Source organism: Siphateles boraxobius, unplaced genomic scaffold, assembly GCF_051911475.1.
Source record: "Siphateles boraxobius isolate OS27281-9 unplaced genomic scaffold, OSU_SipBor_1 22, whole genome shotgun sequence".
NCBI classification, from domain to species: Eukaryota; Metazoa; Chordata; class Actinopteri; order Cypriniformes; family Leuciscidae; genus Siphateles; species Siphateles boraxobius.
Genome location: NW_027508833.1, coordinates 1,221,130 through 1,237,825, shown reverse-complemented (window position 1 = coordinate 1,237,825; position 16,696 = coordinate 1,221,130). Strand labels below are relative to the sequence as shown.

Here is a 16,696-nt window from a genome sequence, read left to right as displayed (position 1 = left end):
CCTCAGTTTGTATAAACAAGCACAAGTCGTGTTTACAGTAATGCTCTTAAAATGAAAGTCTATGTGGCAAGACGTTACAGATGGTTTCAAAGCAGAAATATGAAGCATCTATTAATTCCACAGGAAAATACATGTTATTTACGGCGTTTGTTTTAGGTGCGAATACTGTTGTATCTGAATGAACTATTTAAGACAATCTAGAAGATTTTTATGTCTGGTCACTTTCATGTTCTTGTTTGTCCTTTGTTTGTGTTCTGGTTTATTTTCTACAGTTGGATGCGGTTGTCATTTTTGACTAACGTGAATGGAAAAATCCCCGTCAGGAGGTACTTCCAGCATTCGTGTTAATGTGACGAGTTTTTACATGCTTTTGGTGATATTTGATAATGCCTGCTGCACAGTAAGAGATCACATCTCTGTATATTTTACACTGATTATTGTTCCTACAGTGAATAATAGACTTCAGTTCCACTTAAAAATGTCAGAACATTGAATTTGATAACAAAATATCATATTTCTGGTAACACTTTAATTTAGGGTCCAATTGCCTATTAGCATCCATATTACTAGGATATTGTCTGTTTATTAGTACTGTATTAATAAAGCAAATATTAATGCCTTATTCTGAATGACAATATACTACATTCCTTAATCCTAAACTTAACAACTACCTTACTAACTATTAATAAGCAGTGATTAGGAGTTTATTGAGGCAAAAGTTGTAGTTAATAGTTAGGTAATAGTGAGAATTGTAAAATGTGAGCACATTTCTATATCTCTGTGTGTTTAGAAGATACAGTATACACTACATAAAGATGCACAAGCACCTCAAGCTAACAGAAGGTTTTTTTAGTTTGAAATAAAATGATAGATCTGTTAAAGAGAAACAATCCTGCTGTTTAAGACAACTGATACAGACGCTTGATCTATTGAAGGACATTCACAAATTTAAAAGAGTGAAGTCTATCTTTATAAGTGTTGAATGTGTCTGATTTTCTTCAGTATCACAAGAACCTTTGCCTCGGGCAAAACGGAGAAGGGTATTTTCCAGGCACTGAAGGATCTTGGTTTACCCAGTGGAAAGGTAATTTTTAACAGCACTTACTTTCTCTCAGATACCATCTCATATATGAAGATCCAGGATAGAGATATCAACAATTATATAAGTGTACCGATGTTGATGTGAGCCACATGTTGTTTTAGTTTGTTTTTACAGGTTTCCTGTGGGGGCTTAAAAAGTCTTTAAAAGTCTCAAGTTTAGTTTTATTACATAGACCGTAGACCACCCGCGGCGCTACCATGGGCCCACCCATTTTAGGATCCGGGCCCGCCCATTTTAGGTCCGGGCCCGCCCATTTTGACCCAGGCCTATAGTGAGTAGTGAGTGATTTTCATTCTAGCAGTTCATCCAATAAGCAGCCCGAGGAAAGCTTTGAGTGAAAGCTTCTAAACCAATCAGCGGCTTCTACCCCAAGTGTGACTTAAGGGGATCGCATACCGGACGAGAAGCGCAGCGCCGCGTCTTTAAAATTCGAACACTTTATGAGTGTACACACACCGGCGGCGCCATTCGTCGTCTGTCTGCGGCGCCCAGCAACGGCTCAGGACCTTGTTCAAAATCCTGCCGCGCCACAGAGCGCCATTTGTTTTATATTAACTTTAAATGTATTTGTCTCAAATCGTCGAGTTGTCCTAGACGCAACGTGGCCCAGTGTGCGACCCCCCAGTTAGGCTAACGTTACTGCACTGAGCTGAGGACAGCGACACAAGAGCCACACAGGTACACGGCTACTGAGTCGCTATCCAGTCCAGCAGAAAAGTGCTGAAACGGAGATGAAGGGGAACCCTTTTTTTTTTTTTTAACTGGCCCATCCAGTTTTCTGGGTGGCCACCTACAATCAAATTCCTGGCGCCGCTAGTGCCGTAAACCTACAGTTTCACAGACAATGCTTACGCTAGTCCCAAACTAAAATGAATGTTTGAGCTGTTTTAACTGAAAGCAACTTTCACTGACAGATCTTAAAATATATCAGTGGCATTGTTTTGTCTCAAGATGCACAGTCATTTTTCTAAGGCTTGTTTATAAAAGCTTCTTAAATGTCCTAGTTGAACTAATCCTGGCTAAATCTAAACACTGTCTGTGAAACCAGGCCTTAAGTGTCACCCCCCCCCCCCCCCCCCCCTTCTTTTTTTAGACATGAAAATGCACATTCCGGACTTAAATGGTTGTAATTCAAGAATGCTTTGGAATATAGACCTAAGATTGGTCTTGTTTTGAAGAAGACATTTGGCAGATTTTTGTAGAAGTTAAATAAATTAAAGTGAAACAGAAAAAAAGTTATAGACGTTTGAGTTTATGAAAATGTACAATGTAAAACATGTTGGACTCTAAAACTGCAAAAAAATCTGAGCCAAAAATCTGAACAAATTGTGTTTCAAATTTTAGGGTGATATCTCGAAAAATGAGCTTTCAGTGATATTTTGTTTGGGCGCAGTACCAAACTTTTTCACTAGGTGAACACCAGACTCCATTACTGCCCATATAAGGGCGCTGCCATTTCCATAAGTGGTTTGAGTGATCTGAACCATTATTTCCACAATTTTCATACAATTTATGAAGTAGACATCCTATTCAGAAGTAATATTGGAAGTTTGGCAGATTTTGATATGAATTCAACCTCTAATAAACATATAAAAAGGACACGTATGTGCGTTATAGCTCGCTGCCACATCACAAATGGTGAATCTATTTTTTTTCTTTATATTTATAACATTTTCAGAACTTTAAAAAAAAAAAAAAATTAATGGATGCTATCTTTTGAAGTGTTGGCATGAAAACAAACTGAGTTTTCTATGATTATTCTTTCATGATTTTTCATGTTCATCGCCATTTCAAAATAAAGGTCTGAACACGCCTTAGGAGTATGAAAATATTCTTGTTGTAAATTGATAAATTACAGCTCCTCTGTCACCAAATTGTAAGCTTTCAAATGATATGTAGTTTGTCAAGATTAGTTTATGTTTAGTATAGGATATTACTGTTTCAATATGTAATGGCTGTGGGCCCACCGGTGGGCTTGCTTATTTGGGTAGATTGCTTATTGATGTGATGTTGATGAATTATGACAATGTTTACCATATGGTGTTAATGTCATACTTGCAAACACATGGCATTTCTAAAATGCGATGCCAGCGTGACCGCTATATTTCTGCTGTTTCATAAGCGCCACCTGCTGTCAGAAAGTAAAGTTGCATTGTTTAATTCAGCCGGTGGATTGAAAAGATAATTAATGCATTCTTAAATTCCAAATTATTATAACAATAATATATATATATATATATATATATATATATATATAAAATCATATTTTACATGAATATAAATATAATAATTTAGCATTTTGACTTTAAAAAAAAAATGTTTTAAAGGCTGAAATGTGAGGTTTATCATTTTATAAGTTTTTGTTTTTGTAAAAACCTGTTATTAAACCCAGTTTTAGCATGCTGACGATGCAATATGCAATGATTATATGCTACATTTGTCGTCACATGACCTCTTTATGCTGCATGTTCTCTTTTTGGCAACATGCGTACATACAGCAATAGTTTGATTTTATGCTATTATGGTTACTAATGAATTGTAACCCATCCAGCTGGTTTGTTTCTGATTGGAGGTCATATGATTCATATTCATGTCTTTTACCAGAACGATGAAATTGAGCATGAGATCTTCACCTTTGACAAGTTCTACAGCCTGACGCAGAAGATTTGTCCCAGAACTGATATAGAAGAACTCTTCAAGAAATTGTAAGCATGCAAACCTGCACTTTAGCTCTGTGTTTTTTTTAAATATATATATACAGTATATTATGAGCAACACATATAAAGCTTTATTATTCAAAACGTGTAAAATCATATGAGATACTCTGAGCTGATTGCTCTTACAAACTAATTCAGTTTCTTTAAGCATTTTGATAAATGATTTGTAAATAGTAATATGGATTTTGATCTGTTATTAATATCTTATTATAGTAATTATAAAGGTAAATTCACCCTGTTTTTTTACTCCTAAGAAAAGTCTTAGTATTATATGATTTTTTTTAAAATATTTGTTATACTTAAATGTGTCTTTCCATTGAATTCATTTCATATTTCACATTTCTTTATTAAGGTCATAATTATTCTTTCCCTCAGTATTCCTTACATTTTTCTTCTTCTTCTTTCTTTTCTTTTCATTTCCTTTTTTTATTTTGTGTTAATGATGCCTACCGCCAAAAATAAATCAATAAAAATACAGACAATAAATTAATCTCCAAAAATAAAATGAACATTTCACATATTTATATCATGCACTTGTAACCACATCTGTAAGACATAATACTTAAATAATAATGATAATAATTTGTCATTATATCAAATATCTTAGTAATCATTCATCGAAATGTAATAACCTCCAAAATGACTGTTTTCTGTGTAAATATGTCACATTATGTAAGTGAAATGGCTTGTGAATGGCGTTTCAAGCTGATTTTTAAGAATGAGATTCTTGTGACCTACAGTAGTTTACGGTCATGTTCAGTCGAGAGTTTTTCCCACGAGCTGCACAACACTAAAACTAAACAGTGTTATATTTAAACATGCATTGCCTGAGGAGCTGTAATATTAAACCATTAATCTAACTAGCCTGAATGAGAAACATGTAGTAGTGTGACATCACGGATGAATCATTCACGGGAACAACACAAACATTTCTGAAGTTTTCCTGTTGCGTTTCATATGTGCTGCTTTTCTTTTCAGCAATGGAGACAAAAGCCACTATTTAAGCGTCGACCAGTTAGTCCACTTTCTGAACGAAGTAAGCAATGTTTTCTTATATTAACTTTTAATTTCCTGTATGTGAGCGTCTGGCAATCATTAGAGTTTATGCATCCTGAAGGAACAATAAACATGAGATCATATATGATTTTGACTTTTGCTCTGTTATCGTTATCCTTATGTGTCTTTTCTTCTTTGAAGTCTTTAGTCTTCACTTCTTCAAAGAAGCAGCTTGTTCCTTTGGCATGTGTATATTAGAGAAATATGCTTTTAAACACATTTCTTGGGACCCTTGATCTAGTTAATGTAACCGGCTGGGTTTTTTCTCCTGGGTAGAATCAGAGAGATCCACGTCTGAATGAAATCCTCTTCCCGTTCTTTGACTGTAAATGCGCTTTCCAAATCATAGAGCGATATGAACCTGATGAAACACTGAAGATGAAAGGTGTGTGTGTTATGTTTATATCTGACTATATGTGACTAATGTCTTTTTTTCTGCTTATATTATGTCTATATGTTAATAACAATAGCATTAACAAACATCAACAGTAATAACAATAAAACATTATTTCATCATTGTGAGATCATTTGTTAGAGCTTTTTAAATGATGAAAAATACCACTCATCAACTTTTATTCATATATTTTAGATTCATTATAATATATTATTTGAAAAAACAATTTGATAGAATACAGATTCTAACAAAAATGAGAATGTTAATGTAGAAATGTTAGTATAAGATAATATATTTATTATATGGCTCTCTTGAATACTTGATTGTGATTGGTCAGGGCTGGCATTGTACAGTCAATACATAATATATAAATATAATTGACAGTTGTTCAAGGCAAACACTTTTTTTTTGACAAGTAGCCGTTTAAGAATTTCAAATAAACTGTCATGTTGTCATTGTTCATGTCTGATTATGTAAATACAGTTTTGTAATCTTGCAGCACCCTCTAGTGTCTAAGTACAGTAACTTACAGATATTAAAGAACATAAACATGATGTAATTTGTTGATGCCTGCATGAATGTTTGTGTTTGTGCAGGCCTGATGTCATGTGATGGATTCTGTCGGTATCTGATGTCTGATGAGAACGCTCCTGTGTTTCTGGACCGTTTGGAGGTTTATCAGGAGATGGATCATCCGCTGTCTCATTACTTCATCAACTCGTCTCACAACACGTACCTGAGCGGCAGACAGTTCGGAGGAAGATCTTCAGTGGAGATGTACAGACAGGTGCTGCTGACCGGCTGCAGGTATACAGACAGATCATGCCGCATTTCCCAGAACACCTCATTACTGATTTATCTGGCTGGTTTTACATGGGTAACAATTAGGGCTGCACGATTTGGGGAAAATGCCATATTGCGATTATTGAGGTCAATATTGCGATTGCGATATAATAAACAAATGGTTTCATGAGTCAACTTGCTTGGTTCTAAAGCAAAATGCACACACAGATTAGTGATAATTCTGAAATGTGTATGTAGATAACACCTATAATGATCAATAAGCCATTGATGTCTGGATAAAAATGCCCCCCCGCACACATACACACACAATTTTGAACATTAATAATAGCCATCCAACTTAACAGTGATTCCATCATTACAATCGAAAGCTATCAAATTTTTTAACATTTTTTTTAACACATATTATTTCATCATTGTGAGATCATTTGTTAGAGCTTTTTAAATGACAAAAAATACCACTCATCAACTTCTATTCATATATTTTAGATTCATATTAATATATTATTTGATAAAATACAGAGTCTAACAAAAATGAGAATGCTGATGTAGAAATGTTAGTCTGTTTATGTTGCATTTACAATATCATTTGTTTATTTATGTGGGTAGTTTTTAAATGGGTAACACTTACAACTTTCTTTAAAAACAAACATTATTGCATTACTATGAGATCATTTGTCAAAAAAAAAACATTAAATTACAAAAAAACATCAACTTTGATTCATATTTTTTTAAACATTATTGATATATCTATTATTCTGTAAAGCATTAGATATTGTTTGAAAAAAATGCCTTATCAGTTAGAGTTATTACAGAGTATTATCAAATATTATACAACCTACCATTTGACAGAATATAAATTCTAACAAAAATGAGAAAGTGAACAAGGATATTTTACTGCCAGTACATGTTGAATAATGGCTACGTTAAAAAAATAAGAAATACTATAAAGTGGATGTTTAGTAATAATTCAAGACAATAGTGATAAAGAATCTGATTTTTGCAGCATATGTTATAAAGCCATACTTAAAATTGATGCAAAGTAACGTCTGTCATTTTGAATATGTTGTTGACGTGTCTGAAACTTGGCGAGTTGTGTTGGCAGGTGTGTGGAGCTGGACTGCTGGGATGGGAAAGGTGAAGATCAGGAACCCATAATCACTCACGGCAAGGCCATGTGCACAGACGTCCTGTTCAGGGTGAACACACACACACACACACACACACACACACACACACACACACACACACACACACACACACACACACACACACACACACACACACACACACGTCTTGTGTTGTTTCTTCAGTCAATGTTCCACAACAATCTCATGTCATATCATCCATTTCTCAAGTAAATCCAGTCCGGTCATACCAATCAGTATGAATGTCTTGTTTGTTAATATTTCGACTGAAAAAAATTTACTGTATGTTATATGCAGGACGTCATTCAGGGAATTAAAGAGACGGCCTTCATGACATCTGAGTATCCTGTGATTCTGTCCTTCGAAAACCACTGCACGTATGTATGTGCTTTATTAATCGGTACAATTTATCCAGGTCCTCATTAATATCTCACAAACTATATAAAGAAACGCTCAATAAACGCTGTAATTTCACCTTTCTGTCAGGAAACATCAGCAGTATAAACTAGCGCGCTACTGTGAGGACATTTTTGGAGATTTTCTCCTTAAACAGCCATTAGATGATTTCCCAGTAAGTGTGTTTGTTTTTCATTGTGTGTGTGTGTGTGTTTATTGAAGAGCTCGTAACACAGTTACCTGCTAATGTTTTTTTCTGTCATTCTCTCTCAGATGGAGACGGGATGTCCGCTGCCGTCTCCAAATGTGCTCCGGGGAAAAATCCTCATCAAGAACAGAAGATTAAAGCCTGACGTTGAAAAAAGTAGTGATATTCATTTCTACCAAACACCATAGTTACTACGTGCAATTTATATGGCATCTTTTCTTTGAACTTTGAAAAAAGTTGATTTTAACAACTATATTTTTATATTTTCTGTAAAAAACATTTTTCCCATGCAAAAGTCTGTGAAATTCTGGTCATCATAACTGAAGGTGTGTTCACACCATGTTAGAATCACCGTAATTATGAGATTCCGACTTAGAACTCGTAGAACTTGTAATTACAACTTGTAAACTCTGAATTTTCTGAGAGCTCCGTCACGCATAACACGGGTATTTTGTCAGAAACCATGGTAAATTGTATTTTTGTATGGGAAGAAGTAGTTACATTGCCAGTATGTCAACAAACATAATTCTCAAGGTCGTCATAAAAAACTGAGTTTTGTCAAACATGGTTTTGATCCACAGAACAGCTGGAGCACTTCAGGAAGCACATGGAGGCCGGAGAGCCCAGCATCTCCACAAACATGTCTGAAGATGAGAATGAGGAGGAGACGTCTACCGGTGAGGAAAGACCTATTGTGACCCCTTTTTACAAGATGTAATATAAGTCTCAGGTGTCTCCACAGTGAGTCTTTCTGAAGTTTCAGATCCAAATACCCCACAACTCATGTTTTATAGCATGTTGTTAATGCCCCTTTTTAGCTGAAAGCAAAAACACACTGTTCTCGTGTGTATCTTTAAATGCAAATGAGCTGCTGCTCCCCGCCCCCTTTCCAGAAGAGGGCGGAGCCTTGTGCGACTTAGGGGAGGAGCTAAGCTAACGGGGCAGATCTTGTCAGCAGTCGTGGGCGGGTTACATTGTGACTTCCCGATGTATAAAAAACGTGAATGTTGAGACACTGTTTCTGATTTATGGGAATATAAAAAAGCCGTGGGTGGATTTGTACCATTATAGGGTGGTTGTGAACACTGCCGACACACATTTTGAATAAAAATGCAAAGTCTGTACCTGGGCATACAATGAGATCATATTTATAATGATATATTGTAATTATTTGCTCGGTGGCAATACTTTTAAACTAGAGGTAGTCCATAATCTGTTTCCTTGCACACTAATAACAAATAACTACATGTATCCAAAGTGTCTTAAATTACATTCTGGTTATTCGGTTTTTCAATTAATTAATTCCCTGTCAATCGACCCTAATGCCCTGTTTACAGATTTAATGCTTTGCAGTTTAAACTATTATAAAAGCTTCTAGTTACAGGGTATAAAAGGGTCATATTTCGGCATATTCTACTACATTTAATTTAGATGATTATTTTTCACTCTCTCTCATTAACATGCTGTTATCGGTTACTAAAACGATTAGAAATAATGCTCGTTAATTGAAATAAGGCAGAAATTAAATATAAATATTAGATTAAAAACTTAAACTTGAAAAACTTTAGAAATGTTGCCTTGGCAATTAACTGAAATAAAATATGTTTCAGTACTAAAATTACTAAAGCTTAAACTAAATAAAAAAATACATGAAAGTGAAAGTGACACGTGATGGCCAAGTATGGTAACCCATACTTGGAATTTGACCTCTGCATTTAACCCATCCAAGTAAGTGCACACACATTAGGAGCAGAGTAGTGAGTAGTGAACACACACACACTGCAAACGTGGATACACACACCCGGAGCAGCGGGCAGCCTTGAGTGGCGCCCGGGGAGCGATTGGGGGTTAGGTGCCTTGGTCAAGGACACCTCAGTCATATTCCTGCCGGTACTGGAATCGAACCAGCAACCTTTGGGTCACCAGTCCAACTCTACTACCATTAGGAATAGAAATATAAGGAAAACTAATAAAAATTACAAAGAGCACAACAAATTTACCAAAACATAAATTAGAATGACAACTGAAAATATAAAAATACTGAGGAAAAAAAACCCTGCAAATATATATTCAGTATTTTATTATATAAAATGAAAAGGAAAATGTAAAAATGAAAGCTAATTCAAAATATGAATTAAGACTGTAATAGTATGTAAATAATTTTAAAATAACACTGTCTCAGACCTGTTTAACTGGAGGATTTGTTCTGAATGCAAATAATTCATTCTTTGCATATTTTTGAACATTTTTTTATCATGTCACCTTAAAGTACTCTTGTTTTTTCTTTGTAGTCTGTATTTTGAAGTATTGCATTGATTTCACATTCAGTTTTTTTGAGTAATGTATTTTGTTGATGTTTAGCGGAGCTGTTGAACGAAGCTCATCCCGAGCGGATTCACGGATGTCTGATCACTGAGGAAGAGAATCGGGAGGAAGAGGTTCTGCTCAGACCCAGAAAGGTTCTTACATCCATCTAACATAATGACCATTACAGGGATAATTCACACACAAATCAACATTTACTCACACTCGTATCATTCCGGTTCGCTGTTACTTGTTTTGATGGGAAAAAGCGTCTTAGTGCATCTACAACCAGGGCTTGAAATTAACTTTTTCACTCATCGGCCAATTTGGCTACTACATTTTTAAGTTACCGGCCATTCAGAACTTCTACTGGTCAAAACAAAGAAAAGAAAATAACCAGATTAACTACATCAAAGCTCATATATATATATATATATATATATATATACATGGGCGTAATTTCCTATGGGGACAGGGGGGACATGTCCCCCCCACTTTTCAAAATCCCGTTTGTGTCCCCCCCACTTTCAAATTCGTTTGTTATGATTTTAAACCGCACGCCGTCATCGTAACGGAGGAGCAGGACCGAGCCAGTGTCGACGCGCGAGTCCACGTCCAGGAACTTCGCGTGCACTCTAAAAATAGCTCACTGAAAGTTCTAATGAGCAGGAATAACGTTAGCGGTTGCGGCGCAACGCCAGAAACAACAACAGGTGACTTTAATGTCATCCTGGATGAAAAGAAAGAAAGGAGATGTGAATTGGTTGATTCAGTAAATTTGCTCAGGTCAGGATAATCATATTTTCTGTCTAACGTTACACCTGTTGATGTTAGCCTTACGTTGACTGAGGCGAGCTACACTGCTGCTTAATAACTTCAGACTGTGTTAGCTAAAAGGAAAAGAGAAAATTACTAACTGCTCTTGACTAAAGAACGGATTAATAAAATAAAATATTTTAAATTAATTTATTTAAATTAATATTTAATTTATAATGTATGCCGTTTTATAAACTTTCTGAAATGTCTGTATATTTCATACATGTTAGACAACTGGCACAGCTGTTAGACAGAAAGTCAACATAATATGACTCTATTATGGGTTTATGTGAGGTTTGTTTTAAGTTCACTTTTTTCACTATTTTTTGAAGCCTAATTTCGAGACATTATTCTGTCTTTATGTTGTTTCTACATTACAGTGGAAATTGAGTCTCACATTATTTAAATTTTATTTAGGCCTACACACAAAACATTAATAGCTAACATTTTTTACTTTATAAAATTATTCTCTTAAGTCTTGGCGATCGGCCCCTATTAAACAATAAAGTAAGACATCTTTTTCTTATACACAGATAGCCTACTATTATTTTTGGCAGAATTTATCATTATAATCAAATGATTTCCTGGATTTTGCATCACCATTGTCCCTAAATGTCTGTAAATGCAGGAAATGGGATTCAAATCGAAAATATTTTCCCCCACTTTGTGTCCCCCCCACTTCTCAAACCAAAGTTACACCCTTGTGTATATATATATATATATATATATATATTTATTAGAATTTTTCATTTCTTATTCAAACTAAATCCTGTCATCCAGCATCTCCTCCCTTCATCTTCATCATCCTCCTTTTCAGCAAAAAATATATTATATCTGTCCTATAAAAATATATAGGACAGATCAACACAGTACAAAGAACATCATAAAATGTAGGATATATATATAATAAAATTTGGATTTCATACATTCATTTCTTATTCAAATAAAATCCTGTCATCCAGCATCTCCTCCTTTTCACTAAAATTGTGTTTTAGGAGGACAGATCCATACAGTACAAAGAACATGTAGGATGTTGGAAAAGAATGTATTTTCTGTTAACCAAACGCTTTTTAATCTTTGCTATTGCTTCAATGCAAGTGATCAAGCGCGCCGTTATTTGTTGTGTAGTGACGAGTGTGTTCAAGTAAGCCAGATATGAGCAGATTCTGCACAATACGCTGTATTTAAAGGGATAGTTCACCCAAAAATGAAAATTAGCCCATGATCTACTCACCCTGAAGCCATCCTAGGTGTATATGCCATTCTTCTTTCAGACGAATACAATCAGAGTTGTATTAAAAAATGTCCCGGCTCTTCCAAGTTTTAGAATGGGAGTCATTGGTATATATTTTTGGAAGTGCATCCATCCATGATTAAAGTGCTCCACACGACTCTGCGGGGGTTAATAAAGGCCTTCTGAAGTGCAGCCATGCGTTCGTGTAAGAAAAATATCCTTATTTAAAACGTTATCGACTAAAATAACTAGCTTCCGGCAGAGCCGTACGCATCGCTTTACGGTGAAAGAATAACACTTGACCTGACGCACAACACAATGATTTACGTTTGTCCCTGTTTGTTTGAACCGCGAGAGGCGTCACAGCTTTCTAAATCTGCACCGATTTGGCTTACACAAACTTACTCAGAAAAATGAGTAAACATAATAAGTAACACACCAAATTGTCTAGTGATTTTACACGTTACCCGCCACAGTTGAGTTTTACCCGCATTTGGCGGCTGTTAATTTCAAACCCTGCATACAACAATAGTTCATAGTGACTCAAATGCATAATAAAAGTATCTACTTCTTTCCTTTTATTATGCTTTTTATCAGTGTTATTGTAGCACCTTTGTTATATATAAAAACATTCAATATTAATAAACTATTATGGCATATTTTCCCATTTTATTTTAATTTGAGTTTGTTTTAGTAATATTGTGTGTTTTTGTCAATTGTTTTTAAATGTCTATATTGTTTTTATTAACTTTTATTTTATTTTATGTTACTTTAGTAAAACTAAAATAAAATAAGTTTAAGTAAAATTACTTAAAATAAAACCAAAAAAAATCATTAATGCCAAATTGAAATATAAAGAATAGTAATAAAAATGACAAAAAAGCACAACAAATTTACAAAACTAATATTAAAACAAATGGATTTTCAATTTTTATCATGGATATTCAATATTAATAAGTGTTTTGTTAATATTGAGTTTGTTTTCATTTTAATTTTAGTTTGTTTTAATATTTTTTTATATATATCTATATTGTTTTTAGTAATTTTTATTTTTAGTACTTCAAGTTAAACTAAACACAAATGAAAACTGAAATCTTTGTGAAGAAAAATCCTGTTAAACATCTTTCTTTTCCACAGAAGAAATAGTCAAATGTGTGAGTGAACTATTGCTTTTAAAGAAGTTATTATTTCTATATGGTTTAAATACATTTTTAAAAGTCTAATGAACTCTTCATCGAAGCTTCTGGCAGTTCTTCTCTTCTTCAAAGATCATGTGATCAGAACCGGAAATGAAGACAGTCTTTGTTTTCTGAATGTGACGCAGAGTTCAGAACTAACACACAACTCACGTCAAGCCTCTTATCATGATAATGGGCTGGAGAGGCGTTTATATTTCTGCCAGATTTACCCATTACTGTCTTTTTTACTTCTGATGATGGGAATCTCGCAGACACACTCTCATCTACATACATAAAGAAAGAAAATAAGTGTGTAGAACTTTAAAATTCCAGATTTGAACAAACTCTTCTGAGCTGCTGAGATTTGCCTGGACGGACACACACACACTTGTTCTTCTTATTTGTATTGTTGTCATGCATTGACTGGTGTTTGTGTTTTGCAGGCGGGCGAGACGAATGTGGCCGATGAACTGGCGTTGATTCAGTCGTACACGTATGTGGCGGCCACGACTAACATCCACCCGTATCTGTCCAGTATAGTCAACTACGCTCAGGCCGTGAAGTTCATCGGCTTTGATGAAGCCGAGGGCAAGTAGATTTTACACTAAAAAGACATCAACCATATTTCCATCCAAAGTTGTGAATTTAAAGGTGCAGTGTGTGATTTTTAGCGGCATCTAGTGGTGAGGTTACGAATTGCAACCAACAAAAGTTACGGTGGCCAATAGGAAAATATGTCATCGTCTGACTGTGCGTTCACACCGGACGCGAATAGCGTGTCAAATTCGCGTCTACCGCGTCTAGTTTGACGCTTGACCACTTTGTGTTAATTCGCCGAACAAGAGTGAAACTGTCGCGCGTAAAAACAAAAGTTTGAAGCGAAATTTACGCGCGTCTCGCGCGTCAGAGGCAAAAGTTTCAAAAGTTTCGAACGCCGTTGGCGGCCATCTTTTTACAAGATGTCTGTTGTTGATGGCTCATTTATCGAGAGAGTCACCGCTCTGTATTTGCTCTGGAGAGCAGAACAGTGGCGTAGGGATCATCATCGCCGTATTTGGGTCCACCAGACCCTTCGGAGGCGAACCCAGTTCGGCGAGTTTCACCATTTGCTCCAGGAGCTGCGCCTGGATGACGGCCGCTTTCAGCGGTACTTCCGCCTGTCCCGCGCCCAGTTCAATGACCTGCTGTCCCGCATCGGAGCGAGGATCATCCTCGCCCTCACCCACCTAATCTGTCATTTATTTTTGTTTTGATGATAAATGGAGCCAGCCTATGCTACTACAAAAGTGATTAAACTGTCCTGTGTTTTTTTCCCTCATGCAACACAGACACGAACTATGTTCTTGCACTAAAGTATGTTGGTTCTCTTTACATTAGAATAATAATAATGTTTCATATAATCTAGATTAGATATGGAATAAATAGCATACAAAATAAATGTCTCATATATTAAAATCAAGTTTTTATGTGGTAAAATATTTACTTCACCACGTGACAGCAGCAAGCTGGCTCCTGATTGGTTAACACGGCGCGAATTTGACGCAGAAGTTCAGATTTTTCAACTTGGGCGGCAGACGCGAATTCGCGTCAAACGCGTGAATGCACAAAAAGCACGAAATAATTAATTAGCATCTACCGCGCCGCGCTCTACACCTCATTCGCGCCGCAGGAATTTTTTAAGCGCGTAACGCTTCTTTGCATTGACTTAACATTGAAATCACTCGCTAGACCCTCTATTCGCGTCCGGTGTGAACGCACCATGAGACAGCAGAGAGTAGCCAGTTCAGCAATGAGGTTTGTTTCTTTACAAGGATTAATTAAGAAATGATGTTTACTTAATTATTCAGTAAAACTAAATGTTATTGCGAATATTATTGTTGCTTGTTTATCATCGTGTCAGTGTTTTATTCGCTGAACTAAGATTGCTTCCTTGCACAAAGAGCAACATAGTAACGAAACGCGTTTGTCCGTTTAGGGCCACCGTAGAAACATGTCTGCGCATTTCAATGATCAAGAACCCGCGGTGTGTGTAGATAGAAACTGCTCATTCTAAGGTAATAAAAACATAACGGTTCATTATGCAAGGTCTTTATACACCACTGAAAACATAGTTATGGATCTTATATTGCATTTCTGTCAATAGATCCTCAGAAATATTACACAATGCACCTTTAACTGGAATAACGCATAAAACATTTGTGAATAAAGCACATTTCCATCTCATCTGTTCAAACTAAATCATCACTTCCTGGGAAATTGGCACAAAATATCTGTAATAAAAATGTACGTTTTTACTTTTTCCCTCCATCATAAATGAGTCTAACATGAAATAACAATAGATTACATTGTTCATGTTAGTTCTCCGGGCGTCAGACGAAACTCAATAAACGCTGTCATGTTCTCTTGCGTTGGGTTGCTGGTGTTCGGGAACACACTCGTGTGAGACGCTTCTGGACGGAATTAAACCAAATCATTCTGATCACACACTTTGACTCAGGCGTTTCAGAGCCAACAAACCAACATTTGAGATCCTGCGATGCCATTGGTCCGCTGGTTTGTCCAGTTATCCAATCACAGCCTCTGCTGAGGCAAAGTCACCTGATTTATTCAGTAAACGTGTTTCCATCCTAGTTTATGCACATGACTTCTTATCAGATAAAAAAACAATTATCCACCTCAATTAAGCTTTTTTATACACTTTTTTTTTTTATTGATACACATCTTGGCTTTTCAATTAAGCACTTTTTAAAATACAATATTCCAAGATTTGCATAAAAATAGGTAGATGGAAATATATTGATAGTTTGGCCTGAAACATTCTACACAAGTTTTATTTTAGTATAATTTATGTAGTATTATAATTTATATATGAATAAAATATAGAGGTAACATCGTAGATATGTTTATTTTATTTGTGAATTATTACATATTATTATTATTATTACAATTATTACACATTTATTAAATTTAACCTGTTTTATTTAATAACAAATTGAATCATATCATTAAAATGAAATGTAGTTTCTCTTTATTTTTTATTTGTGAATTTATAGAGCTAATAGCATAGTTTTGTTTATTTTGTTTGCACATTTTATTTTTAATTATTACATATTTAGTAGCAAGTTAAATCATGTAATGAAAATATCAGTTTATTTTTTTCATTTCATTCTTTACTTTTTTTATTTGTAAATTTGTTTTCATTTACATTTATTTTATTACATTTTCATCATTTATTTTTTTATTAGTGAATTCATTTTATTACATTTAATTATTTCAGTTGTTAGAAAATTAAATATTAGAAATGTAATACTAACCCCTAAAGATTTAATGTTTTTTTTTTAC

At 35.1% G+C, this 16,696-nt stretch overlaps 1 protein-coding gene across 3 annotated transcripts in view; it reads left to right on the top strand.

Moving 5' to 3' along the window:
• plcb4a (phospholipase C, beta 4a) overlaps nt 1-16,696 on the top strand; it is a 62,404-nt gene that overhangs the window by 11,801 nt on the left and 33,907 nt on the right. For all 3 annotated transcript variants that reach the window (XR_013206568.1, XM_077238293.1, XM_077238292.1), the window contains exons 7-19: nt 273-326; nt 1,003-1,084; nt 3,707-3,807; nt 4,798-4,855; nt 5,152-5,260; nt 5,866-6,076; nt 7,176-7,269; nt 7,516-7,595; nt 7,705-7,789; nt 7,888-7,978; nt 8,404-8,499; nt 10,184-10,281; nt 13,798-13,942. Coding sequence is in view for 2 of the 3 variants with exons in the window: in XM_077238293.1 (XP_077094408.1) it covers nt 273-326; nt 1,003-1,084; nt 3,707-3,807; nt 4,798-4,855; nt 5,152-5,260; nt 5,866-6,076; nt 7,176-7,269; nt 7,516-7,595; nt 7,705-7,789; nt 7,888-7,978; nt 8,404-8,499; nt 10,184-10,281; nt 13,798-13,942 (1,304 nt within the window). In the remaining variant the exon portion in view is untranslated. The remainder of the gene's footprint in view (nt 1-272; nt 327-1,002; nt 1,085-3,706; nt 3,808-4,797; nt 4,856-5,151; nt 5,261-5,865; nt 6,077-7,175; nt 7,270-7,515; nt 7,596-7,704; nt 7,790-7,887; nt 7,979-8,403; nt 8,500-10,183; nt 10,282-13,797; nt 13,943-16,696) is intronic.